This window comes from Beta vulgaris, chromosome 9 (genome assembly GCF_026745355.1).
Source record: "Beta vulgaris subsp. vulgaris cultivar EL10 chromosome 9, EL10.2, whole genome shotgun sequence".
Lineage (NCBI taxonomy): Eukaryota > Viridiplantae > Streptophyta > Magnoliopsida > Caryophyllales > Amaranthaceae > Beta > Beta vulgaris.
This window is the reverse complement of record NC_079210.1, coordinates 53,148,149-53,175,261: the sequence shown is the minus strand read 5'-3', so window position 1 is coordinate 53,175,261 and position 27,113 is coordinate 53,148,149. Positions and strand designations below refer to the sequence as shown.

Below are 27,113 nucleotides of genomic sequence, written 5' to 3'. Positions count from 1 at the left end.
AAAAGTTAGCATATAAAAAGTTACACAAACAATCTTAAAAATAATAAAGTTCAGCAGAAATTACTTAAAATTTAAATTAAATACATAAAAAAAGTTAATACATCCAACCAAAAATGTTTTGTCAATTTGTCGACAGCCGGCTATTTTTTGAACTATCATCACTTAGAAAATAAACAGTCACCAAAATCCTAGTAGATGAATGGAAAGTGAAGAGCACAACATAGAACCAAAATGAGAGCAAGATCTCAGAGGGGGAGAAAATGGTGTCCAAATAAAAGTTCTTTGAAACAAACATTAGACAACTGAGCTCACTATCTTCTTGACTTCTTTTTTGATTTAGATCCACCTGTGCTCTGGGAAGCTGCTTTCGAGTTGCTAGCTTGAGTTGACTTGGATTTTGTGGCCTTAGTATCAACATTATCAGACCCAGAAGTTCGAAGAGGACCATCAGAAGTTCCGGCTTCCTGTTTCTCCCGAGCAACAGCACCCTGGGAGCCTCTCACATGAGCCGCCCGCTTATCTTTTCGCTTGGGTCGGAAAGAAGATCTCTCCCTCTTTGGCAACCAACGTTCTGGATCAGGTGGGGGTCCAGGATTAGCCGGATCAAATCCCTTTGGATATCTCGGCTTTCTCTTTCTTTTCTTCTTTGATTTATCCTTGTCTTTACTCTCATCATGCCCTTCAATATTCACTACGCGAGACCCGTCAGCAGACTTAGCACCAGAGGTTGCTTCAAGATCATCCACGTTAATTCCCTTCAAACCAGGAAGTGCTTTGAGCTTCTTTTCATAAGCTTCAGCCTTGTCAACATTTACATGAGCAGCTGTGGTTACTAATCCAACCAAAGCATCAACATTGCTATTGTTCTTAACAAGTTCCTCAAACAACTGCAAAGCCTCTTTCTGTCTACCATGCTTGAGCTTGAAGGAAGCAGCCTCTTGCATGATAGCAATAAGTTTATTGTCTTCAGCCATTGCATTGGACCACCACTTTATGGCATTGTCTAATACCACCTCTGCACCATCAATATCTCCCGCACGCTCTTTCAAGGCAACGATGGTGGCCACAGTAGCAGGCATGTGTTGGATATCAGGGATCTTTGAGAGGGAGTCAGCAGCTACTTCAAAGTGACTGGCGGCAGCAGCCACTTGGGCTCTGGCAAGGAGAAACTCCTTTGACTTGTCAGGAAACTTTCCAGCAAACTGCCCAAGCACTTCTTCAGCTCTGCCAGCCTTGTTCTCCCTTACCAGCAAAGCAGCTTGAAGAAGCACGGGTGTCACACTGTCTGGAAACATGCCCACTAAAGCAGTAACAAGTTCCCGAGCCTGCAAGTAAACAGTGCGTTCAATGCTTTTTTCACGCCTTAACGAGGGGGGGGGGGGGGTTCTGTCTCCTATTAACACTAATCCTAAGTTCCTAACTAACACACAACCTGTCTTTTCATTAATTCTCATTAGGTGGCACGCTGGATTATAAACTCCTTCCATTCGGTCTCTTGTAAAAGAAATGGGAGACACTGATTAAAAGAGTCTAGGACATCGAGTACTTAGCAACAAGTGAAAAAGGCTAAAGCACCAAGTAGGGAAAATAATAGGAAATTATTAACATAAAGATAAAGGAACCTGGTCAATTTTGTTAGCATGGAGGAGCAAAAGAGCTCGATTCATGTACACTGCTTCCTTCTGCTTGACTGAAAGCTTTGACTCTAGCGGGCCAGCCAGCCGGAACCGGCCTCCATCAGCTTTTTCTATAAGCCGATCAAGCTTCTTTAGGCTATCAGACACTTCTTTTGGACCTCTGAGGGAAATCAAGTTGTTTGTTGCAATAGCAAGGGTGGATTCATCAGCCAAATTATGTTTTATCATGTCTAAGTATGCCTGCATAGCTTCTTGCTTATTTCCAAGTAGCTGAGGAAAGGCAGAAGATTTAGGTTTTCAGTACATTTGCATTTAAAGGTCAAGGAAGCCAGATACCACATAATCATTACCTGCTGAACATATGCTAGTTGAACAGCTATAGGAGCCAATTCGTTTTCGATATCATCATCTGCCCAGTTATCTTCCATCAGTGATTCCTGACCCACTCTGTAAAATCAATACTTTCATGAGTCTAGAAGATTAGCTCAAAGTTCAGTAAAAGCTCTGTCTGCTTTAGCTACCAAACCACCAAAGCAACATAAGCTAAGTTATAACCTATCTCATGCACAGCCTTTTCCCTATTTTGCATGATAAAGTTTCTCCAAAAGAAATTCTTCTACGGGCCATAATTGACCTTTCTAAATGAAGATGCGAACTTTGCTAATATTCATAGTTAATGATTTGAGAAATTAAGACCTTATGGCTTATACTGTAAGTACAAGTTGACGTGATTTTCTACCTTATGAAAATCTTGCTTAGTTTCTCATCAGGAGAATACAGTAAAATTCAATAACACAAAAACAAAAGGTTCAACCAAAAAACAATTCAGCAGCAGAATACACACTCAATTATGCAAAATCAATGGCTTCACTAAGGAACTGTGGATTCTTGGATGAGACCAACATTCTGTCACTAACTGACTAAAGGAAATTGTACATTGCCAATATTTCCATTGACATAACAATCCATGCCTCTTTGAAGACAATTATAAATTCAACCATGCCAGAGAAAATACTGACTTGTGACCGTTGAGGAGTGGTGTGATAGGAGCGGTCCCTTATCTTCTAGACAATTTGTTTTGCAAAAGAAACAAATAATGAGCGTGGAAAAGAAAAGAGAGAATAAAAGAGAAATGAAGCACAATTCAGCACATGTTACTGAATATGCCTGGAATGCCAGCAATTGATGATATACACCCAGCTTAAAATCATGTAAATTAATCCTGCACGTCTTACACAACAAACGCAGCAAAACCATAAAAATCTTACCTTCTAGCTGATAGCAAAAGCTGTTCTGCATCCATATATTTATTCCTCTCAATCAAAGAGCAAGCAGTGTTATACGCCAACTCAAAGCTACTTGTTGGTTTAACTTTGAGAGATTCAAGTACTCTTTGCACCTCAGATGATTGCCCTGCTCCCACCAGAGCAGCAACAAAGTTGATCTCCAATGAGTCAATACTCGAGTTCTGAAGTTTCTGATAAATTTCAAGGCAAACATCCATCCTTCCTAAACGATACAATATCTGAGTTTCTAGCAACATAGTTGCAGCGTTCCTTTCCTGGCTTTTCAAGGATTCCAAAGCTTCATCCAGTTTGTTTAGCCTGTATAAACAGTATGCCTAAAGGACATATGACAAGCATTAAAAAAAATCACATACATTGATTTCATCTGCATACAATACTCAAACAAGAATTATGCGCTAATCATATGTAAGGAAGATATGAGGCAAGCAGCCTGCAAGCAACTCAAGCTCAGCTTGAGACCTTAACAAGCCCAGCAAGCCTAGGCTCTGCTGGAAAGATCATGAACAGGCTATGATTGTCAAACTATTTATATATCATATAAAATAACTAAAAAAATTTTACATGCTTTTAATATTGTAATATTAATATCTATGTATAAAAGAGTGCAAGAATGACTATAAATGCAACTTCCACACAGGTAAACCCCCCCCCCTAGGACCCCCGATCAGTCCCATATATAAGGACTTAAGGAGAATACCATCTAGATTCTGAAGCTTTATTTAATTTAAATATTTATAATACCAAACGTCCAAACCTAACGCTCTGATTCTCATCTCTCTAATTCTCCAATTTCATTGCTGGAGTTATTGAATCCATTGCCATTCTCTTCAACCATCTCTAAAAAGATTAATCCAATTTCCGTAGCTTAACTCATTGTCACTCTCTCATTCAACTGAAGGTGTATGAGAGAAAACGGGTTTGTGATGGAGGGTAGTGCTGGAGACAGTCACGGAGGAGATGGAGAGAGAATCTTCAGCATATGTGTGGGGTTTCAGGCTTTCAAGTGGTGTGAAAGGTACGTCGATACAGTTGCCCATTTGAAGAGTTGCGTTCTAGACTTCTATCAATTGATGGAAACGCGTCCAGGGTAATGGAATTGTGTTTTCAGGTTTGAAGTGACATTTTCAGTTGCTAGAAGCACAAGATAGGCATTAACCTGAAAATTATTAGGTCCTTTTGTTGGTCATTTCTTGTCGCAGACATAAGTATAGCCTATAAGGCTATAAGTCCTCTTCAAGACATCAAGAGTTTCTAGAATTGTTAATTCTCTCTATTGAACTTTTAAAGAGGACTGAAAAAACTCCTATATTAGGTGAAATTTTCATAAAAGTAGAGCTTTCTACATTCAGTAGGTTGATGATGTTCATGTTCAAATATGATTTAATCTTGACTCGAGCTGAGTTGTACTTGAGCCTTCTCGAGCTAGAATTGAGTTTTGAGCTCAACGAGCTTCAAACTTGAATAGAGCCAGGCCTGCTCGAGTTTGGTTGAGCTTGTTAGCACCGCTACCTAAATGCTAGGCACAGTAGGAATGATATTTGCATATGGGAAGCATGGAACAACCATGTCAAAAGAATTATAGGAAATATATGTTAGCTCCTACAGGCACACAATTTTTTTTAAAAAAAGATAAACTCATTCCAGGTAATATCGCAAGTCCATTGCCTACTACTAACAGACAATGAAACAGATTAAAGGCAATGTATGGAAATGCTAACTATGGAGCCTATCCATCTTCTAACACCATTGTCAAATTCTGCAGTCCCTTTCATGTTATTAAGGAAATGCACCAAATAAAACATAACTCGAGTCAAACTCGAGAGATAACTGGAAGTAATAAGGAAAGAAATAAACCTAATTCCATTCCACACCACACATAGATATAGGATAGAAACAATCTAGGGGTAGCAGTCTAAATCACATGGTACAGTGAAACCACTTATCACTACCCCCCAATACCATATTCCCAGCCAACCAAAACCAATTTCTTTCTACACCTTCCATCATCTTCATTTGAAGAAGCGCACACAGAACAAATGCCCACATCTAATGGACTATTCACTAAAATACTTTCTTTCTTTTTTCTTTTTTTTTTTTTTGCTTGAGGTGATAGACTCAAAAGACTCGTTGTTCTTAAACTTTCATATTATTATGGACTAACTTTTTTTTAATAAAAATGGCTCATGGATTAGCCTCTGCTACTTATCCAGTGTGAAGTAGTGCACAGCTGCTCCATAGCAGATCAGGAGTCAACCAAAAACAGCCTCTTTGTTACCACAACGGTAAGGTCTGTAGGTTCCAAGACTCTTATCTTGCCATGAATTCTATTGTCTGTCGATTAGTAGAAACTTCTTGTAACAATACACTATCCATCGCTCGTGTAGCTTCAACCCCATCACTGACACCCCTCTTTCAATGTCCCGGCATTTGGGATGCTTCACCACAAACATCCTAATTACTAGATTGGGGAGAACTTTCACTAGCTTAAACATAAACAGAAGCCCGCATGAACTCCAATGTCAAATAATAAGTTGAAGAGTTAACATGCTCATACCTTTAAGAAACTAAGGTCAATTGGAAGCTTTTGTGAAGACTGAATAACAGCAAAAGCTTCATCAATGCTATCAGCTCTAATTAGAGCTATAATCTTGCACTGAAGAGCATCCTCATCACCAGGAGCAATTGACAGAACTGAAAGAGTGTTTGCAAGAAACCGAGTCAGAAAGTTACAACTGGATGAGTGAAATTTTTCACAAGACAGAAGGCAAGATAAAAACAGACCTTGTTCTGCAACTTTGATGGCCTGACCATATTCTGAGCGTTCAATAAATTTATTAAGAGAAGTGAAGAGATCTTCGATGGCAACGATAGGCTGTGATGCAGCAGCTTTAGGTTTCTCTTTGGCTTTTGGTGCCATTGACTAGCAAAAGTAAGCCAAAAAAACACTTTATAAGATCGACGATAATGAGGCAATATTCTTGAACAGAACAATGATAACATCTTAAAGCAGCACAATAGTAGCCTACAAAGTCCAATACTATATACTTAGATTTTAATTTCCTCGAAATACGCACTAATAATTACTGGCAGCTCCCATATTCAGAGCTACAATTGCTCAAGTATACCAATATAACAATGTACATCATAACAATTACTAGTTGAAGAAACCCCAATTTGTTCTGCTTCTCAAAAAAGACCAAAAAATTGTCACTGAATTTTTATTAGAACTCAGGCCCGTCCCTGATTCATCCCTGATTTCCAGCCACAACACTTGAAAAATTGATCTGATGAAATTAAGCAAGAACCATTGAACACAAATATGCGCATCTACAAATTGTAACATGTTTTTTCTTATAATTTAGTTCCATGAAACAAACAAACATGAATTCACAGGTTATACCAGAAATTCATTCGAATCATAAGTTTATAACATGTAAATTATCCATCCCTAAAAACATGAAATAACATATATGAGATAAAGAAAAAATAAGTTGAATTCATGAAAGAAACAATAACAAGCGCATAAAAGCAATCGCATGAATAATCACATGAAGTAGATCTTATAAATCGCAATTCCACAACAAAATCCGCAACAAAAACAAGTAGATTCATCTAAGGAACAAAACAAGAACCTGGAACGAGCTTCTTCAATTCGAGATTCTGCAATTCGAGCTTTGGAATTTGCGTATGAGAGGTTCTACAGGAATTTGCTTATGACTTGGGCCCGTCACCGAGAGGGTGTTGTAAACTTGTAATTACTACTCCCTCTTTCCAAAAAATATTGCTACTTCTAACTGTTGATACTATTCACTTGGTAACTTTAATAGTCGTTTAGTTATTATACATAAGAAAAAATATACGCATGTTGAATCTTATTTAATTCGTCGTGATTTGTATTTTCTAAATATAAATTTTTTATATTTTTATCATATATATATAACCTCAAGATATTGGTGTTTGAAGTTGCATCTCGTAAACGATAAAAAAGCAAATGTAGCAATATTTTTGGGACAGAGATAGTACTATCTTTTGCACGCGATACGTAAGTGATTTTGTGCAAGTTTTTAATTTAATATTCATTCAAATAATATTACTCTATTTTTAGTTTAAAATAGTGCAAATGTAAAATGTAACTGCTTTGCATTGTGTGGATTATTTTTTCCCTTTTTCTTAGGAAAAAAATGGGAGAATACAATTAGTAATGGGTAAAGAGGATGGACACCAAAAAGTCATGAGTAACGTGTATCATAGAGATACTATGGATGACAAAACTATCCAATCTAATAACCCGACCGAAAACTGACCTAAAATTTTTGGGTTTGGGTTGAGATTTTCGATCTGAAAAGGAAAATGGGTCGACCCAACTTGATCTGAAAATAAAATGGGTTAGGTTAGATCAGGTTGATTTTTTCAACCTGAGAATAAAGTCAACCTGAACCTAACCCAAAATGACCTAATTTTAAAATAACGTATATTATGCTGGATTAGCTTATAATATTATTCTTACTTATATTGGGTCAAGCCCGATTATTGGATCTTAAGGATTTCTAAACATATAAAACATAAAATCCTTCTCAACTCACTTTTCATTTTTCTTACACCTCAAAATCCTAGAGTTGCAAAGTCATGCGAAATCCCTCGAGTCTTCATCAACTATTCAACTCGTAACTTTTAAGTTCTTCTAAATCTTCTCTGAGTTCTCTCTAGTTATGTTTTTTTGTCAAATTTCTTCTTTTGTTAATTTTTTGCTGTAATATTTCGTTTTTTGGCTTATCCAAAGTCCGCCCAAAGCAAAAAATGACCTAACCCGAAATGACCTAATAGATATTGCAAACCAACTTTTATTTGTCGATTTGCATCGAAGTTCAACTTAAACCCTTGTGTACCATCCACATAGGACTGGAAGCGATAATTATTAATTTTTTTCTAAAAATTGTCGCCAAACTAAACTGGTAATATGAGTATCAGTTAATTTAACAACAAACCGCTACTCGTATAAGCAATTAAAATGCGGAAAATCGCTACCCTTATTAGAGGCCAATTAGGTATAATTTTAATGTCATGACTCTGATTTTGAGGCATTTGCAGAGTAGCGATTTATGAGAAAAGAATTTTTTTTTTAGCGGTTTACAACTATTACATCCTAATGCCTTGATGATAACCCCTAATCGCAGAGTCGCAGTAGCGATTAACAAGGAAATAGATTGTTTTGCGATAGTGTTGTCAACAAAAACCGCTACTCTAAGTACTAAGTAGCGGTTAATATTTTCGTGGTTTTCTTTAAGAAAAAATGAATCTTGCATTCAGTCGTATGTAGACGGTAGAGGTGATCATGGCCGGGCCGCGCCTAAAATAAATTTCTCGATGGTCGGGCCGGGCCAAAATTTTGTCCCCAAACCCCGCTATTTCGGGCCAAAAAAAAGGTCTTTTTTGACTTAGCCAAAGTCCGTCAAAAGAAAAAAAATCCGGACCAAACCCGACCGCGGACTAAAAAATCTGCCTAAAATCGGGCCGAGCCCGCAGGCCAGGCCAAAATGATCCGCTCTAGTAGACGGTAAGGAAATAAGTTGCACTCTGATGCAAATCGAGAGATAAAACTTGGTTTTACAATAAGTAAAAAATTCGTTTTTCCCCCTTATGTTTGCCCGAAAAATTACAATAACGTTGTCGAGAAAGTGTGTGCGAGAGTGCAGTAGGGGTTGGGTTGAATTAATTTGGCAGGAACACCCAGTTGAGGGAAAAACTCCAAAACGTCAACCACCTACCAAAGTTCTCCTCCTTAATTTTTTTCTGCAATTTCTCTCTTTTCAATTCCTCAAAAACCCCTTTTAATAATCTAGGTTCCCTATTGTAGAAGAAACTCCTTCTTCCGTGCATATTCTCTTCCTGAATTCATAATAATTCCACCCAAGATCACGTCACTTTTCTTGCAATTCTTCCAATTTCTAAACTTGGGTCAATCTCCATTTTTGTGGGTAATCATCACTTTGTTCCTCAAAAAAAAAATTCTACCATAAATTTAGCTTCGTGGGTCTATTGATTTTGACAAGTTTAAGTCAAAATTCGAGTTGGGTTGTTGAAAATTTTGGATTTTAAATTGTTGATTTGGTGGGTTAATTGAAGAATTAAAAGAATGGATACAAGCAGAAGAGCAGTTGAATCATACTGGAGGTCTCGAATGATTGATGCAGCAACTTCTGATGAAGATAAGGTCACTCCTGTTTATAAATTAGAAGAGATTTGTGAGCTTCTAAGATCTTCTCCTTCTGGTATAGTGAAGGAAGTTTCTGAATTTTTGTTGAAAAGGCTTGATCATAAAAGCCCTATTGTTAAACAGAAGGTAAATAATTTCATGTTGTTTTTGGTTCAATTTGATTAAGGCAGATCTAGTTGTAAGATTATTTTGTTTTTATCATAGGTTTATTGAGGTAAATTTTTGATTTAATTCTGCTGCAATAGTTGAAGAAGTTTATTTGGAGACAAGAAATTGATATTTATGGCATGTTTGAGATCTTGGTTAGCTTATTTGGTATAGATTGATTTTGTGGTAATTTGGTGTTACTTATCCTGTTTATAGGCTTTGAGGATGGTTAAGTATTCAGTTGGGAAATCAGGTGCAGAGTTCAGGAGAGAAATGCAAAGGAATTCAGTGGCTGTGAAACAGTTACTTCATTACAAGGGGACAGCTGATCCTCTGAAGGGGGATTCTTTGAACAAAGCTGTCAGGGAAACAGCTCAAGATGCTCTTTCGGCGATTTTTTCGACGGATGATAATAGACCTGCTGCTGCAAGTGAGGTAACCCATAAGAGGATGGAAGGGTTTGGGAATACAAGTTATGTGATGCCATCAGAAGAGAAGAAGTCATTTCTTAGTGAGGTAGTTGGTCTTGGAAGTGCTTCTATAAAACAAGGGCTCAATACCTTGGCCCAAGCGCATTCACAATCATTTAAAAAGAATGACACAGGCAGTTATAGGGGTCCAACTTTGAATAGATCATTGACTGTTGAATCGGATCACTCGGAGAGGTATGATAAAATGAGTTATATCGGTGGTGGTCAAGGTAATTCGTCTATTACAAGGAATGTAGCATCTGGACCCTGGGGACAAGATTCAAGGACGGTTACCACAGAATCGACCAATGTGGATTCTACTTCTAGTTATGGTGAGAGTAAGACGCGGGAGGAGAGGTTTTTAGAGACAATTGTGACATCTGGTGGTGTGAGGCTGCAGCCTACACGAGACGCTTTACAAGCTTTCTTAGTTGAGGCCTCTAAGATGGATGCACTGGCTTTAAGTCGTGCACTTGAATCAAAACTTCAGTCCCCTAATTGGCAGGTATGATCTTTTTATGTTCTTATGCCTCTTTTTTTTTTTGTGAAAGATGGATGATTATTTCACTAAATATGACATGCTTTATGATGTTTAATGACCAGAACTAATAAACCCATTTACATGGTGTATTAGGCTCCACCTATGCGCCTTATTTTTTTTTTTTTGTTGGTGTGTGTGTGTGTGGGGGGGGGGGGGGAGAGCTGTGTATGTTGCCTTATCCAGATCCTGTAGTGAGGTAGCTTCCTTCTGGGCCCTAATGTATTGAGTGGCTTTTCAGATAGTTTTTGTTGATTGAGCTCGTTTATCTGAGCTTCCAAGTATGTTTGGGATCACAATAGTATTTTTAATTAACCTACTCTTCTGCCAAACACTAGAAAGTAGACTTTTGACTCATGACAGTGGTCGATTTTTTCCTCTACATGTTAAAAGACCGGTGAATCTGCAAATAATTGGACAATGGGCTGGGTGTGGATTGTGAAATTCAGAACTATGGCTTAATCTCTTGGGTAGACTCATTCTTTAATGGCTTTTACGATTTTTTTCCAGGTTCGGACAAAAGCAGTTTGTGTCCTTGAAGCAATTTTGAGGAAAAAGGATGATGAGCATTTTGTTATTATGGCTTCTTACTTCACTGAACACATAGACTTGGTGATCAAATGTTCGGAGTCTCCTCAATCTTCATTGAGAGAGAAGGCAAACCGAGTAAGTCTTAAGCTTCCAAATTCTAAACTATTCTGCTCGACTTAGTTTTTTTTCTTGATGTTATTAGTGTTTGTTTTCTCATTAATGTCAATATAAGAAACTTCCGTCAAGACATTAGATTATCATTGTCCTTGTAATGAGATTTGTCATGTCTGCGATGTGAAAACTCCCTATATCACCTCTTTGACAAAAGTTTACATTGTTAGGTATCTCCACATAACTGAGTGAGCATGTTGAAATAATGCTTTTCTGCCTAACAATCCTTGTTAAATGTTAAGTCCACTATTAAATAGAGAATTCCTGGACTTCTTTGTTTTTTAGTTCTTGTGAAGCACTGAAACGTTCATAGGGTCATGTTTGGAACTTACTGGAAGGGGAAATCTTTGAAGTCCTTATGAAGGGTAACAAAACGCTTCCAAAGTGTCATCTAAAAGTTGAAATGTTTCGGCTTTTCAGAACATCTAAAACTGTTACTGACTCAACTTCGAGAAACAGGATTTTCATACTTCCCTTTTTTCCCCAGAGCACTTCTAGAAAAAGGAAAAAAAATTACAAAACCCTAGATGTGAGCTGGTGCAATTCTCTGGCTTCTCTGTCTTAGGTGCCAGACTGTCAGTGCAACTCCTGCCAGAACTTCCTGCCTGTCGGACTCTATGGCTCCTGTCAATCAGATCTGTCAGCCTCCTTCTCTCGGTTGAAAATGACTGTTCCTTTTCTTGTTCTGAAACTAGTGTATGCCTTTGTCTATGTGGTCGACGTGGTGCAGAGTCTTACTCTGACAATTGGATACTCTGAAAGTTGGATGTTACTAACTTTTTGCTATTTGGGCCAGATTCGCCTAATTGTTGTCTCTCTCATTTTCCGTTTCTCAAGAAAATCTAGGGGTCAGCGTCTTCTTCCTAGAACTTGCCTCTTGAATTCTATATCATCTTTTATGCAGGTCTTATTAATCATCTCTTTCTGATCTCTTTTTAAAATGATTTTGCTTTAATCTAGGGTTTATTGCCTCTTTAGCTTTACATAGTGATTATTTAAATTTAGGTTCTGATTTCTTTTTGGCAGATGGGTTCCATTTTTTTGAATGAAGTCCCTTTTCTTTATTTTTATTTTTTCGACAGGAATTCTTTATATTGAGAGTGAGGGCTTTTGTAAGTTTGGAATTTGGTTCCCCCCCTCTCCTCGTCTTACTGAAAACATCCATATTTACAGCAGAATACACCACTTCTGGAACTTCTTCAATCATAGTCTAACTCTTAAAAAGCTAGACAACATTATCTTTTGTTAACTTACGAGCTACGATATCCCCTTCCTTTTACATGAGAGAAAGAAAAGTAAGAAATTTGCAGCATACTTGAGGTTATCCAAACAATGCAGCCATAAGCTGGCCGTTCTATCGTTTGTTTTCTTCTTGAGATGGATGGATGAATACACCAGTTGGAGTTAGTGTACGTAAGATTCTAAGTGGACATAGTGAATAAGATTTTACGTTTATAACCATGTTGGATTATTAGATCAGAGTAATTAAGGGCCAATTTGTTTATTCATTTTCCTTGGTCTTTTTTCTTTTGGCAAAAAAAGAAATATTTTAAATTATTGAGGATTTTCTTTTTATTTTAACATTGGAGTAATAGGTAAAGCTGGCTGGTACTTTTATATGGAGGAACTTAATTGGATATTTTGGACATTCTGAATAAGCCTTCAGTATTGGACAACTCTTCTGATTGATGTTCTAAATATGTTTTGGTTATTTTTTTTTTTGGTGTTGGCGCTTGTGCACATGCTTTGTGGGTGGGCTATGGCTATGGTTATTTTATTTTTTTTGGGTGTTTGGCGCTTGTGTTATCTCTAGCATTGAGAAAACAAAGGGTATAGTTTCCAAATACTGTGTTGGTGGGCTATGGCTATGTACATCTAGATCTCCCAACTTTTAGAAGCCGCCAAAGGTGGAATGCAGTTACATATTATGTGGTGTTGTATGCACCACAACGGAACTATCGAGTGTCCGAGTTTGTTGATGAGTATTTGACTATTTCAATAAGAATTTATGCTTCCTATTTGGATTTTTTTTTTCCACTGAGCATTCACTGCTGATCTACAATTGCGTGATATACAAAACTCATCAAGATATCCTTTTTCCTTTGAGGTTAGTACGGATATACATTTGTTATACTAGCTACGCACAATATCAATGCTCATTAGGGGAACTCAAAGAAATCAGGTGTTACTCCTTCTGTCGCTAATTATTTTTCACTTTCCTTTTCGAGAAGTCCCCATTGTTGCAATAGAAAAAGAACGGATGAAGTATGTATATATATCCGTCGTCTGTTACTTTTCTTTTTTCTCTATCCATTTTTTCCGTATGTTTTGTCTCTCTAGTCTCTACCCTTTCTCTTACTTTATTCAAATGTTCTATCTTAAGTATATTTTAACTACTGACTTCCAAAGTTTTATATTCACATATAACAACTTTATGTAATCTTTGTGCCAGACCAAAGTGTGAAAAATGTGTAAGGATGGCGGTAGTATTTGATCCAAATGGGACTGAGTCTGAGTGAACTCAAAAGAAAATAGATGAGAGATTTAGGAAGTAGAAGCTATTATCGAGAATAATTGTTTGGTGAAAATAAACTAACTCCAGCCCCTTCCCCTTTTTTCCTTCATCAGATTCTATAAGACCATTCCACCAAAAGTACCCTTTTACCTGCTTTGTTTCCTACAACATAGCCATCTGGCCACCTTTCCTAGTCTCTTTTCATCTGCTTAATACCCAAATTTACTAACTGTTCTTGAGTTTTTTTCTCTTTTCTCAGCTTTCTGATACTGCCACCACTGCTCCCACCCTTCTCACTTGTACATACATACAAATTATTTTCCTTTCAACTTGAGCTCCCCTTTCCTCAGGCTCCATCCTGTCATTCCTCATTGCAACCATCATTACAGGCCTAATCTTTCTCCATCATTGTAAAAGACCAAATCTTGCTCCATCTTTGACTCGTATGCACAAAATGAGGGAAAATCGGGGAGAACAACATGCAGCTTTTAGCAAAGTGATGCTGAACATTTCATAAGCAGTTTCGATCGATTTCTCTGGAAGGAGGGGGGGGGGGGATATTGGTGTTGCTTCTACTTGGAATGTACCTAGAGCTTGGAGAAGATGTGAGCTGTAGGAAGGAGAAGAAATTAAGAAGAGAGAGAAAAAACTATGGAGGAAGGGAAGGCTGACAGATGTGATAGCACAAATGAATAAAGAGAGATTTTTTTTCTGCTATCTGAAAATTTTCCTATTTTGGCTAAATAAGAGGCCCTATTCCATACTTCCATGGCACAGGTTACTTTTACTAGCAGGCTTGGGAAGTGGGAACTGCTTGGGAGAAATGGAGTTGGCCTTTTCTTTGGCAAACGCTGCTGGATAGTTGGCTATCGAGTGCTGCCATGTTTTTTCTTCTTCTCTATCTCTCTTGTTTTTCTATTGGCCTACCTCTCTTTCGATATTAAGTCTTAGTGGGGCTAGTCATGCCGCACACGGACCTCCAACTTTAGTGTTTTGAATTCTTATTTGTGTGGTCCCCCTTTTACATTTCTCTGCAAATTCTTACCCTATTTTCTAATGATATGTCCTCATTATCTGTCTATTTGCCATGCACTTAGCAAGCTTGTCTATTTTGTAAACAAAGCTCAATTAAAGAAAGTGAAAAGGCATAATTGTTTTTATCAGTATCTGTCTCGATTTTTGAATCTTTTCATGCGCGACTCTCAGATGACAGATTTGCATCCGAGTCAAATACATGTATACTTGTCCGAGCATCATAGCCGGAAGGCCCTTTAGTATCAAAATGGAGAAAATGTCAACCAAACACTTAAAATGTGAAAATCCAATTCCCACTACACCCCTCCCCCCGTTAAAACATCAGTATTTGGTTATCTTAAATACTCTCCTTTTTGGTATATTTTAAATTGTCCCTTCTAACTTTAAGTATATTCATCGTTTCGTTATGCATTTTATGCTCCCTGTAAAGTTGTTCCTATTGGTTGTTCTCCTTTTTTTTTATTTTGGCAACAAATACTTGAAATCCAGGGGAATAGTGATGATCCCAATGGTAGTATTTTGTGGATATGGAGCTATATGCTCTGTGAATGGGGATTGATATGGATTGAACCCTTGAAATTTCAGGTTCTAAGTCTCATAGGTGGCGAACAGACTGGAAATGCATCCGAAAGGCCTACAAAAGTTGAGAAGGCTGTGGTTGAGATGCCTGACCTGATAGATACAGGAGACGATGATTTGCTTGGAGAAGATCCCAAGGAAAGCCAAAATGAGCAACTTGTTGCAAGCAAGCCGTTGTCATCTTCTCTCTTAATTGATGATTTATTTGGGGATGTTGCAAGCAGTGATATTAGTAAGGGTGAACTTAGAAGTGACGATGACCCATTTGCTGATGTTTCTTTCCATACGGATGAGGACAAAAACCAGGGGAGCGACCTCTTTGCTGGGATGACTGTTGGAGAAAACTCTAATACTGCTGAAGCATCAAGGAACAATGGTCTTGATCCCTTCGATATTTTTGGATCCTCAGAAACCCTGCAGACGCAAGTGAATCACACAAACGATGTTAACAATCTAATGGGAGGTTTATCTATCAGTGGAAATGGCTCAACGACAAACGAGAAAACAACCTACCCTGCTGCATTTTCTGAATCTATATTCTCAGGTTTGAACTCGAATCCAGGTTCTCAAGGGTTGAACGGTTCTCTAAGCAGTGGATTGGATTCTCAGAAAGCTAGCGAAAATTCAAATCCCATGTTTCCTATGAGTGCTATTCCATACGGTATGCCCCCTGGAATGTTTAATCAGTTTTATCCTGCTGCACAAGTTAATTATGGTGCCATGGGTGGGTTCCTTGCTCAACAGCAGTTTATGGCTGCTATGGCCAATTTGCAGTCTCTAGGCAACTTAAATTCCAATAATGTTGCTAATGGTAATGCTGCTGGAACATTGGGTGGGAATCCTCCCACTCTTCCTGATATATTCAATGCAAACATGCCTGCTCAAACATCAACTGTTACAATGAATGCTCCGAAGGAGGAGACTAAAGCTTTTGATTTTATCACGGTAAGAACAATTATCTATTATGTTCTTGTGCATGTCAATAATGCTGTCTTTTCCTTATCGTGTATTTGTTTTAGATCCTACTTTGAGCTTTTGTAATTTATGTCAAAAAAGACGTAGTCATTTCGATGAATCAAATTGATTGCTATGTGCTGTTTGCTTATTACTTTGCAGGATCATTTGACGCAAGCTCGTGATCCTAAGAGGGTGATTTAATTCTGTTGATTTAGAAGGAAGACTTCAACCAATATTCATTCAGGCAAAGCTTTGTTGTGGGCGCGATCAATTTCCATATAGATTTGGGACCAGATAATTTTTTTCGCAATAAAGTTGCAGCGAGATAAACTTGATAGTTGATACTTTCAAGTACTTCCTGTGATGTGTTGTTGTAGTCATAAGAACACAACAATCTTATAAGCGTAAGGGTAAAAGTTCTCTTGGCTTTGTGCAGAATTTGTAAGTTTAGGAAGGATGAGGGTGTGTGCAGTTAGCTATCTTTCTTTGTTGATGAAACTTTTTTGACTCTAGATCTTCACTTTATATAATTTTTTTTTCAAAGATAACAGTCATGTAGAGCTTTTCAAATTTGCTCCTTTTTTTTAATCTTTGTGCGTGTAGTAGTCATGTATATCGGCATATCACATGATATAATTGACTAGCTAGTATTTTGGTTCGGGCGTTATCTTGGGTGGTATTTTTTTTTTGAACTTAATATTCATTTTTTTTCCCTTTCACATTAATATATAATAAAGAAATCTCAACACTTGAAAGGTACAAATATAATAATATGGATAATTAAAACATGATTAAAGGATGGTTGAGATGGTAATAATCTTATGTATAATAGGCAAGATGTCATGAGTTCAAATCATGTTGCAAGCTCATTTCCTTTTATTAGTTGACATGATATGTACGCATCGGACACTTGTACTGGAGTAACTTTTTAATCTATTAGTGCAGATAACACTGTTGGCATAACTCATAATAGGCAAAAACAAGTTTTTGTTTTGGAAAGTACTTTTTTTTGTTTACATTAGACTAGTCGGAAAAACTCCATAGTTTTCATTTACATATAAAAAAGATTAGGTAATTACAGTCAAATTGTTCAGATAATTTCTCAGACTTAATTATGTATAGTAGTGGAATCCATAATTAGATTATGTAGCTGAACCAGATTAAGTTGTGCAGGATATTGATCCGGTAGAAGATAACTCGATAGAAATCAATGAGGCCTATGTACCGTAGGCCAGTGGTGTAGCAAAAGTAAATAATAAAAAAGAGAGTTCAATGGCTTTCTGAGTTTTATTTTAGTAGCATCGAATGTATCCCTACCAGTAGAAATAACATCCATTGTTTTGGTATACTGAACCAAAAGTTGCAGTAACTTCTACCTAATCAAAAATTCTCAGACTGGGTTCATTAATGGCTATGTAATATAGCAAAGAATACACCAGTACTTAATCACAGTAAACCCTGAACTTCCAAGGACTGGTTTCTTCATCAGTTGGCTGCCAATCTGCATCCCCTAAACCAGCAACGGTGAGTTTCGAAATTTTTCTATTTGTTGCTCTCCTTTCCTTCAGAAACTTCTGCTTCATTATCCTTGCGAAACCCAAGCTCAGACATGTCTTGCTTTGCCATTAAATTCCTGCATAAACACAACTACATTCATCAGAAAATTTCAAAGAAAAGGGAATGAAAAAAGAAAAAGACAGGAAGACAGCAAACTCACTTTTCCATTCGGCACTGCAGATATTTCTTTGAAAATTCTTTACATTTCCCTGAATTATGGCCAGCGGTTTTTAGACAAGTAAGATACTCCTTTTTCTCCTGCAATAAAGTCCCACACATAAACTCAGCTGTCAAAGACACAAGACTAAAAAAAAGGGTACATATGGCAACAAACAATCAACAAGAAGTACCAAGTCGCATTCATGCATATGATCCAGAGGAAATACTCCTTTTTCTGGCGGCACTGGTCTGGCACCTCTTGTCCCACCAAACGCCCCACCTGTGAAGAAAAACTAGAACTATTTCAGCAACAGAAATTTCTTCCCTCCTCCCCGCCCCAACGAAGAAGGTTAAGAAAGTATTATGTTCTCTCCTACATCAGAAATGGCTATTATTATATTCCATCTGTATCAACAATATTCATCATCGAGATTACCCAGATGGCTAAAATGTCCTCTAAAGATACTTGTAGCAGAACTTATCCCTCAACCACTAAGAGACTTGTAGAGAACTTATCCCAGAATCACAGAGAACTTGTACCTAATTAACCTTTCATCAAGTACAACGATGTTCGGAAGTTTCATGGTAAGAAGGTCCTCAAGTCAAACAATCATTTCATCTAGCTGATCATCATCTATAAGCTAATGTTCATTTCTAATTGAGTCAAAGATCCATAGTTCTTTCACTTTTGAATTATAAGGTGTTGATTCAAATAGTTCACTAAAGTATAGCGCTGCTGCTTCAAATCGTTCTGAAGTAGCAGACTTCAGTTGCTAAGAGTCACTTAGGAATAGCCCCTTAGCTCCTATACTAACCCAAGATTTAAGATCATTACAAGTAAATTACCAGTCATATTAGGACAATTATTAGATAATACTTTTGACATCAAAAGAGATTATTGTTGAATTGAATTGTGTTACAGTTTACAACAGAATAACGGAATCAAGAAAACAAGAAGCCAGAAATTCTGTTGAACCTGCTCATTTATGCTTCTCATGATAAAGTTTTCTCCTTTGAATGTGGACATGTCCAAGTTCAAGTTTTATCATCATTGATCAGTCTCTAAGATTTGGCAAGTGATCACATCTGAGTGGCCAAAGCAGGAGTTAATCTGTTATTCGCTGTGCAGCTTCAAAAACTTGGGTTCCTATATTCTCTCTTCGAACAGTAGAAAAAAAGTAGAAAACATGGTCAGCAAACCTCCTTAATGAAGAGGATTAATTAATTATAAGCCATCTCAGCCACTAATTACTTTCCACTCCAACAGAGTGCAAATTTAACCAACAAAAAGTATACAATTCTTGTTCATATGCACAATGCATATGCAATTATTCAGGCACTCATCTCTTGAGTCCAATATCTCTAGCTCCTTTATCCCTTTTTGTGGACTTCTTATAATGTTCCATATCACCACCATCAAACCTAAATCAGATGTTTTCTCAAATTTCAATCTGGCATAGTTGTTTCACATGAGCTACAAGACTTTTACTTTAATACCTACGCCCTTTTACTACTGACCCTAGCAAAACAGAAGAAACTCCGAATCTAAAAGTACATCTCAAAATGTATCTTTGTAAGTTCCCTATCTCCAATAAATTTTCAAAATTCCACAATTGTTATGAATAAACTCATCAATAACTGCACTCAACCACACAAGATCAAGAAGGCACTCTCACCCCAACCCCAACCCACCAGGGGAAAAAACAAAATCCTTGTTTCTCTTCAAGTTGGAAGACCCAATGCAAAAATAGTTCTTATTTTCTAATTCCCCTCTGTTTCTTTTAGATCCTTCTTTCGGGGACAGAAATCGTCGGAGCCATTTCATCAATCCCTACAATTGCAATGAGACATACAATCTAACAACGGGTAAGCATTACTAAAAACCATCACATTCTAAAAGTAGAATTTTACATTACCGACATCTCATTATCACTCCTAGAAGCTGTTTAGGCAAAGAAATAGCAAAAGATACCAAAGGGGGAAATAGGGGAAAGCAGAGGTATAATTCAGATTTATTTTTTCCATTTCATTGCTCCAAATCCTCAAGAAAAGAAGTCGCTAAGGCATAGTAAGATCTAGGAAAAGATTACCAGCACTCATTTCTTCCGCAACTGGTTGAAAATGCGTCCCTCTTCTAGTCTGCAACTGTTCACAATAAACGGTAACAAAAAAATGAGGGGTTGACATAAAAATATCAGGGGGATTTAGTTAGACGAATAGAAAATGAACCCACAACAAAGTGATATGTTAATTCATTATGTCTTCATCCTTCAATATCATGATGGAAATCACAATTCACAAATCACAATAGCAATCTAGTTATCACATTTCACAATGCACATTACCAAATTCAACTTAATCAACCACTCTCCCAGTTAGCAGAAAGGCACTTAAACAAGTTTTTTTTTTCCTTCGACAAACATATTGAACTAAATACTCAATTAATACAGAATGAAAGATAATAAGATAAAAAATTATAAACCGAACTTCCGGAAAAAATTAATCCCATTTCAAAATCAATCACAATCAGTTAGATAAAAATCTATTCAAACAACCTACTACGATCATCCTAAAGCATATCTTTATCTCTCCATTAGCCCAAGCGCCTTCAACGACAACCTCATTTTGATCCTAAACCGACTCTAAAATCTTCAATACACCTCAAGCTCCAAGATCTGTAGTTTCTCCATTTCCAATCCATTACCATTAAATTCTCAAAATTTAAATTTGCCCAGTTCATAATTCAAAATAAAAACGCATAAACCAAAAATTTCAGACATAAAGGAGCAACATTGAACAAATTTTAACCAAAAAAATGACTTGTAGAAAACCCTAATTGAATAGCCAATTGATTACAGGTAGACAAATGGTTAGATTATAAACAATGAAAACAAGATTGTATCAAGCAAATAATTACAACGAATTTCCACAGCAAATTAAAGAAGAACAAAACCATTGATTTTGAGACCTGACTAAAATCATTTATTTGAAGTATGTACTCAAAAAATCAATTTCAAAATCAGTAATGCGTTGGATACTAAACAATTTGAATTAGAAACCCTAATAATGTAGAACAAATCATCAATTTCAAATAACACCTTCAAATGAAATCATGATAAATTGAGTGAGGATAACAATCGATTAACGCACAAAACAACTGGAAACAAGAAGCAATTAACATTAGATTAAAATTAGATTACCTTAGTTGGGATGTTGGAATTTGGCCAAATCAGTGGTGCGACTCGGGGAGAGATATAGAGAGAGAGAGAGAGAGAGAGACAAGTTTCAAATGGTTTCTTCGTAAAACTTAGAAAAGTACTGCTATGATATACACATAAATAGGATGTTAATCGACTCGAGTAGCTCATGAGCAACTCAAACTCGACTCACCTCATATTCGTTTGACTCGTGTTGGCTCGATTTGAGTTTGAACTTAACTTGATACATTAATAAGTCGAATTGAGGTAGTCTAAATTCTATTCGATAAGCTCGTGAACTGTTTGATAAAATTCTAATCACTATATATTATGAATTTATGATACTCGATAAGCTCATGACCTACTTGTAAGTTACACCAAATGACCGTCAAAATTAAAAACTTTACACTACTTACACAAGGTAATAGATTTATAAAATATAGAGGAAATTTTATTACAAATAATTTAGTGGAACTAATCAAGTATATATTTGCTCGCGAAAACTCGAGCTCGACTTGAAATCCTAACAGTTCGAATTGAGTTAGAGAATTTCAGGCTTGACTCGATACATTAATGAGTCGAGTTGAACATAATTTAGCTCATGAACGACTCGCTCAATAAGCATCCCTACTTATAAATAACTAAAAAAAGCAATCTTTCATGCCATTACTTGTGCGACTCAATCTTATTAGTCGTTTGCTCGATGCTATTTATTCTTCACTTATTTATTTTTTCTAAATTAAGAAGTTTGTATAAATCAAATAATATTGACTTTTGGAACATCAATCCTTGTTACTTTTATCATTTTATGTGGCTTGTTGTTAGCATCTAATCATCACACTCAAAACTTGAAATTCGGCATCAATACAATCCTCTGGCGATAATGGGCTTTCGTATTGGACCAGCATTGTACATTAAAATGCCACTAAAGCACTAACCACACTTTGTGTGTTCCAACTTCCAAGGGTTTTTCTCAAGAAAAAACTCTTTACACTTTTATATATGGACAATTATCCAGTATTTCAGATAGATGGACAAAATTGGTTACATCTACATGATCTTCTACCTCCTTATAAATAACATTTATCATGATTTTCAGATCTCACTAAACTGGTGGGACTATTAAATTTTCCTAGTTTTACACTGTACTATATAATCTATACAAAATCTTAACAAAAGTTATTTGAAAAGAAGTATGATATTGATCAGTTTCTATGGTGTTCTGCTGAGCACTTGCGCATTCCGTCTGCGAGAATTTTAGCAGCTCTATGATGATGAATCTGAAATAAGTTTGTGTTCCTCAGAAACCAGGAACATCTTTGCTTGTGCAACTTTGTTAAAAAAAAATTGATCTTAGGAAGACTTGGGTTGCTGAACTATAATTATAGCAGATTTCTTCGAGCTTCGTCCTGGAAGCGGAGAAGTTGACTAAACCCGGAAAAAAGAGAGGTGGTAACAATGGTTAGTAAAACTTAGCAAACAGAAAGGGAAGAAAACAAAGAACAAACTAATTGTAAGAATTATGAGCAAATTATAGCAATTGACTATTAGTAAGTTTAGTTTAAGTAAGACGCATAATAGTAATTCGTGAGAGCTTACCACCCCGATGTGCCATTTTTGGCAGCAAAAATCTTTATAGGTACCAGCATCCATCACCTGTGAATCAGGTATTGGTGTAAGTCCAGAAATCACAAGACTGCAGGGAAGCATTAAAAAGAACAAACACCCAAAAACAAGGAAAAGTCGACGTGAATGATCCCAGTTTTTCTTTTTGGGTGCCATGATTCGGAATTTGCTCATGTTATCATACAAAATCCCATGTTATTTTTCTTGAGTCCGTTCTATTTACGAGAAATAATGCTTTAAAATATTTTGAAGAAATACCCAGAAAATTGGGATCATTCACGAATAAGCAAAAGGTAGAATTAGAATGAAGAGATGAGTGATACTATGACCCTAGAAGCCGCAAATTTGCAGATCTACGACAAATTAAGCAAGGATAAGTTTGGTAGCTAGTGAAGAACTTACAATGCTATACATGGGAGGAACTACTACTCCTCCTTGAAACTTTTCTGTCGGCATAACTGAAAAGCGAGGAGCCAAATCTTGCGAGCGGAATGTCCACCTGCGGAAGGCATTAGTGAGGTTTTTCTTCTATGAACACTTAATTAATTATCCTAGAAAAGTAAAAGATGGTGCTTTTGCAGAGTAAGCAATTTGATAAATTCATACCCTATGTATAAGAATATGCAGTATTGTGCCCATTCTCGAACCAACAGCCGGATCCAGTAAGTCTCGGGAGAATCATCCACATTGATGTATATCTAAGATAATAAAACAAATGATTTATACATGCACATACTTTAAAGTCCAACTATTACAGGGTCAAGAATGCATACCGCTGCTTCTGCTAAAGCTACCAGCTGCATTGCCACCCGAAATTTCCTGTTTGATGCAAAACAAAGCAGCAAGCGGTTACATAGAGTGCAAGCTGATAGCAGAATTGCTTTGTGAAAGCAGATGATGATACTAGGACTTCCCTAGAAATTAAACCTTAAGCCACCTTGTTTTGTAAGTGGATTTAGAACTTTCAGTATCACCTTTAGGCTACGTTTGGTTTGATGAAAAACATTTTGAAGACAAAAGTTTCAAAGTACACAATTTTGAGTTATTTTTCCTTGCTTGACTCCTTTCAAGAAAAGTGAAAATGCAGGGAAGAGGATGGATGGGAGAACAATAAGACAATGGTAAGAAAAGGGGAGGAAAAAGTTGCAGTCCTTCTTTCATATAGAAAATGCTTTCAATCCTCAAGAGAAGATTTTTGATATTATCCACCCGTTACAGACCATAAAAAAAGAAGGGGAAAACCACTTTTCGAGGTTAGGGTTAAACCAGCCACTCTCTACTCTCAACTGAGATTTTTTTTAAAAAATAAGACAGCGCTGGTATGGTGGAGATGTATAGCCTTATATGGTAAAGGATTTATGATGGTGTTTTAACCCCACTTCATCAAATACAACCTGCAATCAATTGTGGCCTAATAATTTGACGGCAAAGGTGATAGCTTCTACGTACTTGAACATGACATATTTCGAACGCACTGCATCATGCATTGCACGGACATCATCATCTTCTATAACACTCAACTGCTCCCTCAAAGACAACAAATTCTGAGATATGTGGTGGAAGATTACAGAGAATGAAATGAAGTAGTTGAGCAGCAAAAGGGCCTGAGCAGCATCAAGTAAAAAAAAGAAAAGCCAAGATGAATATGTTAAACCTATATAAGACTCAGTTGTAATACAATTATGTCCATTTAAATGCTCTATAAAATGTGCTTACGGTGAAATACGGAACAGAAGCTCTATAACCAACGAGAGTCAAGTAAAATATACATCCAAGTGCAGCTGTAGTTCGTCGTTCATAGATTGATAGATGCTCGCACATGATGCAGTAACCATGAGCAATGAGAAGGAAGGACACAAAAGAAGCCGTCTGAAATAGGACTCCGGTTACGTACACTCCAAAGGACATCCATAGAGAGCAGACTTGAGAATAAAAGCAGGAGTACCTTCAAACAAAGCAATACTAATGTTAATATGTGATCATCAATAATACAGTATTGAATGAAAAACTGGTGCACTACCGCAGTGGCGCAGTATATGCAAGCAAAACTAGTCAACATTTACCAAACACAAGCAACAACTACATCACAGAATATAACATTCTAAAAACGAAGGAGAGGAGGTAGGAGAAGAAACAAGTTTACTTTCCTTAGGCTATGTTCTTGTCAACTTATCTAAATAAGTTTCAGGAAAACAGTTTGGCAAAGTTAAGTTCAAGTTACGCCAAAGTAAGCTACATTCAGCAAAAATAAGTTGCGAAGACTAATTAAGGTTGTAATATACAATTGTTGACCTAGTAATTGAGAATGTTAAAATCATATCAAAAGTCAACTAGAAATAAGGCTAAAAGAAACTACTTCCTCTGTCTTTAAAAAAACGCGACATTTGACTTCGGATCATTTTTCCAAAATTTAGCTAAATTACCTTAACTATTCTTCACTATCAACTTTTTTTCATCTCCGCCACACTATAGTTGTCTTTCATTAAATTCTTGAAAGAATAACATGAGAAAGTTCAAATTTTTAACTTACTAATTCTAGAAAGTAGTATATAGTAATATTGAGGAGAACAAAAGGAACAAATGTGGCCTGTTTTTGGAAATGGCCTCCATGCCTAAGGCTCTTTACATCTGATCAGACCCCCACATTAGGCAGGAGCCTCATGCACTGAGTGGTGGTAGTTGTTAACAAATTCTAGAAGATCATGATTCATGCATTAAAGCTCAAGTTTAACCATGGTAATTTGGCACAAGAAACAATTTCCAAATGCAATTTCATAGAGAACATATGAAAATTTTTAATTACTTATACTCCCTCCGTAACGAATTACTAGCAACATTTGGCATTATTTGTGAGAGGTAAAATATTCGATTGTTGTCAGTTATTCATTACGGAGGGAGTATTGATTTGGTCTTTCTTTTTAGAAATATTAGCAGCAACAGTTTCTAAACATAACAAGCCTACATTAACTCATACACCACAAATAACAATGTATCCTGTTATTTCAAGAAGAAAAGGTACAACTACTCAGGTTTTACATTAGAGACCACCTTTTTTCCATTTTACCATCATCTGTTTTAGTAATTAACATATTTTTATAAAGCTTAATTATCTAAACTTTGCAAATATTCATGCCCTCAAAAAAATAAAGGGAACACATTTTCAGACCAATTCAAAGACATGACCTCAATTAACTATGCAAGTAATGAAGAAAACAATGAGCTAAATTCAAAAACAAATCAGAAAATTAGGGTTTAACATACAGATAGAAATCATTATATATTTATATAGGATAAAAACATACCAAAAGAAGAATGATAGCATAAGTTGCAATGTTTTGATTAATGGAACTGATGCCAACGACCATTGCAGATTATTTGTCTGCTATGCCATAATCCAAACAAATAATCAGAAAACTAAAATAAATTTGCCAACAAATTACTAATAAAATCCCCTCCCGATAAATAAGGTTTCAAGTTTCAACTACTCTACCCAGAAACTCAGAAAAAACAAACTTGCATGCTTTTCACTTGAAACAAATTTAACCAATTACTATATCTAAAAATTAAAATTTTTGACACCTCCTAAAATACTTTTTGCCAAAAAAATGAAGTGGGTCAGTCTAAAATCAACCAATTCCACTAACAAAAATAGAATTCAGCAAAAATTCATAACTTTAATTCCAAAAATCCTAACATGTAACATTATCCAACTTTTGAATTTATTTTTTCCACTTTATAAAATCCTTCCAAATTGTTTTGTCAAAAAAAATAAAAAAAACCAACTCCACCAATATAAATAAAGCCACCAAATATTTAGAACCTTAATTCCGAAAATCCAAAACTACAACATTATCAAAAATTTTACTTTCTTTTTCCCACCTCAAAAAAATCCTTCCAATATCTTTTATCAAAATAAATGAAGTGGGTCAGTCCAAAATCAACAAATTCCACTAATAAAATTAAAACCAGCAAAAACCCAAAACTGTAACATTATCAAAATTTCAAATTTCTTTTTCCCACTTTATAAAGTTCTTATTTTGTCAAGAAAAACGAAGTGGGTCAGTCCAAAAACAACCCAGAAAATCTCACCAAAAAACTCAAATTCTGCAAAATAACAAAAATTAGAGAATAAGAAGAAAAAAAATGACCTGAAGATGGCGGTTTCTCCAAGTTAGTAAAGCCCATGAGAGAGAAGAAAGGAACCAAATAGAAGATAAAGTTAAGTAAAGAGAAGGAAGAGGGCGATATGATTCATTAACACCCCAAGACATATTATTGCTAATTTGATGCATTTTTTGAACTTGCATTTTTGTTGTTTCCTCTATTTTTGGACTTTATAAATAATTTGAAAGAAAATAATAATGGGGTTTTAATGAAAGTTTGTTAATCTCAAAGTATAGATTAATTAGGGAAGATTGAATTGGATTGTGTAAGGCACTATAAAAAATGGAGGAGGGCACGTCTTGTATAATT

At 36.3% G+C, this 27,113-nt stretch overlaps 4 protein-coding genes across 5 annotated transcripts; 1 reads left to right on the top strand and 3 right to left on the bottom strand.

Annotated features, from left to right (window-relative positions):
• Positions 1–49: 49 nt before the first annotated feature.
• On the bottom strand, positions 50–6,729 carry LOC104904767 (uncharacterized). Its single transcript, XM_010693140.3, has 7 exons — positions 6,577–6,729; positions 5,726–5,864; positions 5,499–5,635; positions 2,906–3,258; positions 1,988–2,084; positions 1,623–1,907; positions 50–1,325 (listed from the first exon to the last, which is right to left on the bottom strand). Exons 2-7 carry the CDS (start codon positions 5,859–5,861, stop codon positions 312–314), a joined length of 2,022 nt encoding a protein of 673 aa, XP_010691442.1. The 5' UTR covers positions 5,862–5,864; positions 6,577–6,729; the 3' UTR covers positions 50–311.
• A 1,867-nt stretch (positions 6,730–8,596) lies between these two features.
• LOC104904766 (protein MODIFIED TRANSPORT TO THE VACUOLE 1) lies at positions 8,597–16,651 on the top strand. Its single transcript, XM_010693139.4, has 5 exons — positions 8,597–9,284; positions 9,522–10,280; positions 10,824–10,979; positions 15,151–16,089; positions 16,261–16,651. Exons 1-5 carry the CDS (start codon positions 9,078–9,080, stop codon positions 16,300–16,302), a joined length of 2,103 nt encoding a protein of 700 aa, XP_010691441.1. The 5' UTR covers positions 8,597–9,077; the 3' UTR covers positions 16,303–16,651.
• Positions 16,652–17,354: 703 nt separating this feature from the next.
• LOC104904765 (cytochrome c oxidase assembly protein cox19, mitochondrial) lies at positions 17,355–26,117 on the bottom strand. Of its 2 annotated transcripts, XM_057391911.1 has the most exons (6): positions 26,112–26,117; positions 21,018–21,088; positions 19,908–19,962; positions 18,009–18,097; positions 17,819–17,916; positions 17,355–17,734 (listed from the first exon to the last, which is right to left on the bottom strand). In XM_057391911.1, the coding sequence occupies exons 3-6, from the start codon at positions 19,915–19,917 to the stop codon at positions 17,644–17,646; spliced, it is 288 nt and encodes a 95-aa protein (XP_057247894.1). In that variant the 5' UTR covers positions 19,918–19,962; positions 21,018–21,088; positions 26,112–26,117; the 3' UTR covers positions 17,355–17,643. The 2 variants fall into 2 exon arrangements, with proteins under 2 accessions (XP_057247894.1, XP_010691440.2); XM_010693138.2 differs by lacking the exon at positions 26,112–26,117 and having other exon boundaries at positions 21,018–21,200.
• Positions 21,890–27,113, bottom strand: LOC104904764 (hypothetical protein). Its single transcript, XM_010693136.4, has 9 exons — positions 26,789–27,113; positions 25,943–26,019; positions 24,357–24,585; positions 24,090–24,244; positions 23,414–23,459; positions 23,247–23,338; positions 23,043–23,139; positions 22,614–22,670; positions 21,890–22,442 (listed from the first exon to the last, which is right to left on the bottom strand). Exons 1-9 carry the CDS (start codon positions 26,945–26,947, stop codon positions 22,368–22,370), a joined length of 987 nt encoding a protein of 328 aa, XP_010691438.1. The 5' UTR covers positions 26,948–27,113; the 3' UTR covers positions 21,890–22,367.

Coding starts and splice junctions, on each gene's coding strand:
- LOC104904764 (XM_010693136.4), bottom strand. CDS start 26,947: ATGCAAGTTCAAAAAATGCATCAAATTAGCAATAATATGTCTTGGGGT. Junction 24,586..25,942: donor ATGCTATCATTCTTCTTTTG/GTATGTTTTTAT, acceptor CTTTGTTTGAAG/GTACTCCTGCTTTTATTCTC. Junction 24,245..24,356: donor CTTCTGTTCCGTATTTCACC/GTAAGCACATTT, acceptor GATGCTGCTCAG/GCCCTTTTGCTGCTCAACTA.
- LOC104904765 (XM_010693138.2), bottom strand. CDS start 21,185: ATGAGCTACTCGAGTCGATTAACATCCTATTTATGTGTATATCATAGC. Junction 18,098..19,907: donor TGCGGAAGAAATGAGTGCTG/GTAATCTTTTCC, acceptor TTTTCTTCACAG/GTGGGGCGTTTGGTGGGACA. Junction 17,917..18,008: donor ATATGCATGAATGCGACTTG/GTACTTCTTGTT, acceptor ACTTTATTGCAG/GAGAAAAAGGAGTATCTTAC.
- LOC104904766 (XM_010693139.4), top strand. CDS start 9,078: ATGGATACAAGCAGAAGAGCAGTTGAATCATACTGGAGGTCTCGAATG. Junction 10,980..15,150: donor TGAGAGAGAAGGCAAACCGA/GTAAGTCTTAAG, acceptor TTGAAATTTCAG/GTTCTAAGTCTCATAGGTGG. Junction 16,090..16,260: donor AAGCTTTTGATTTTATCACG/GTAAGAACAATT, acceptor ATTACTTTGCAG/GATCATTTGACGCAAGCTCG.
- LOC104904767 (XM_010693140.3), bottom strand. CDS start 5,861: ATGGCACCAAAAGCCAAAGAGAAACCTAAAGCTGCTGCATCACAGCCT. Junction 5,636..5,725: donor CATCAAAGTTGCAGAACAAG/GTCTGTTTTTAT, acceptor ACACTCTTTCAG/TTCTGTCAATTGCTCCTGGT. Junction 2,085..2,905: donor CTTTTGCTATCAGCTAGAAG/GTAAGATTTTTA, acceptor TTGATTTTACAG/AGTGGGTCAGGAATCACTGA.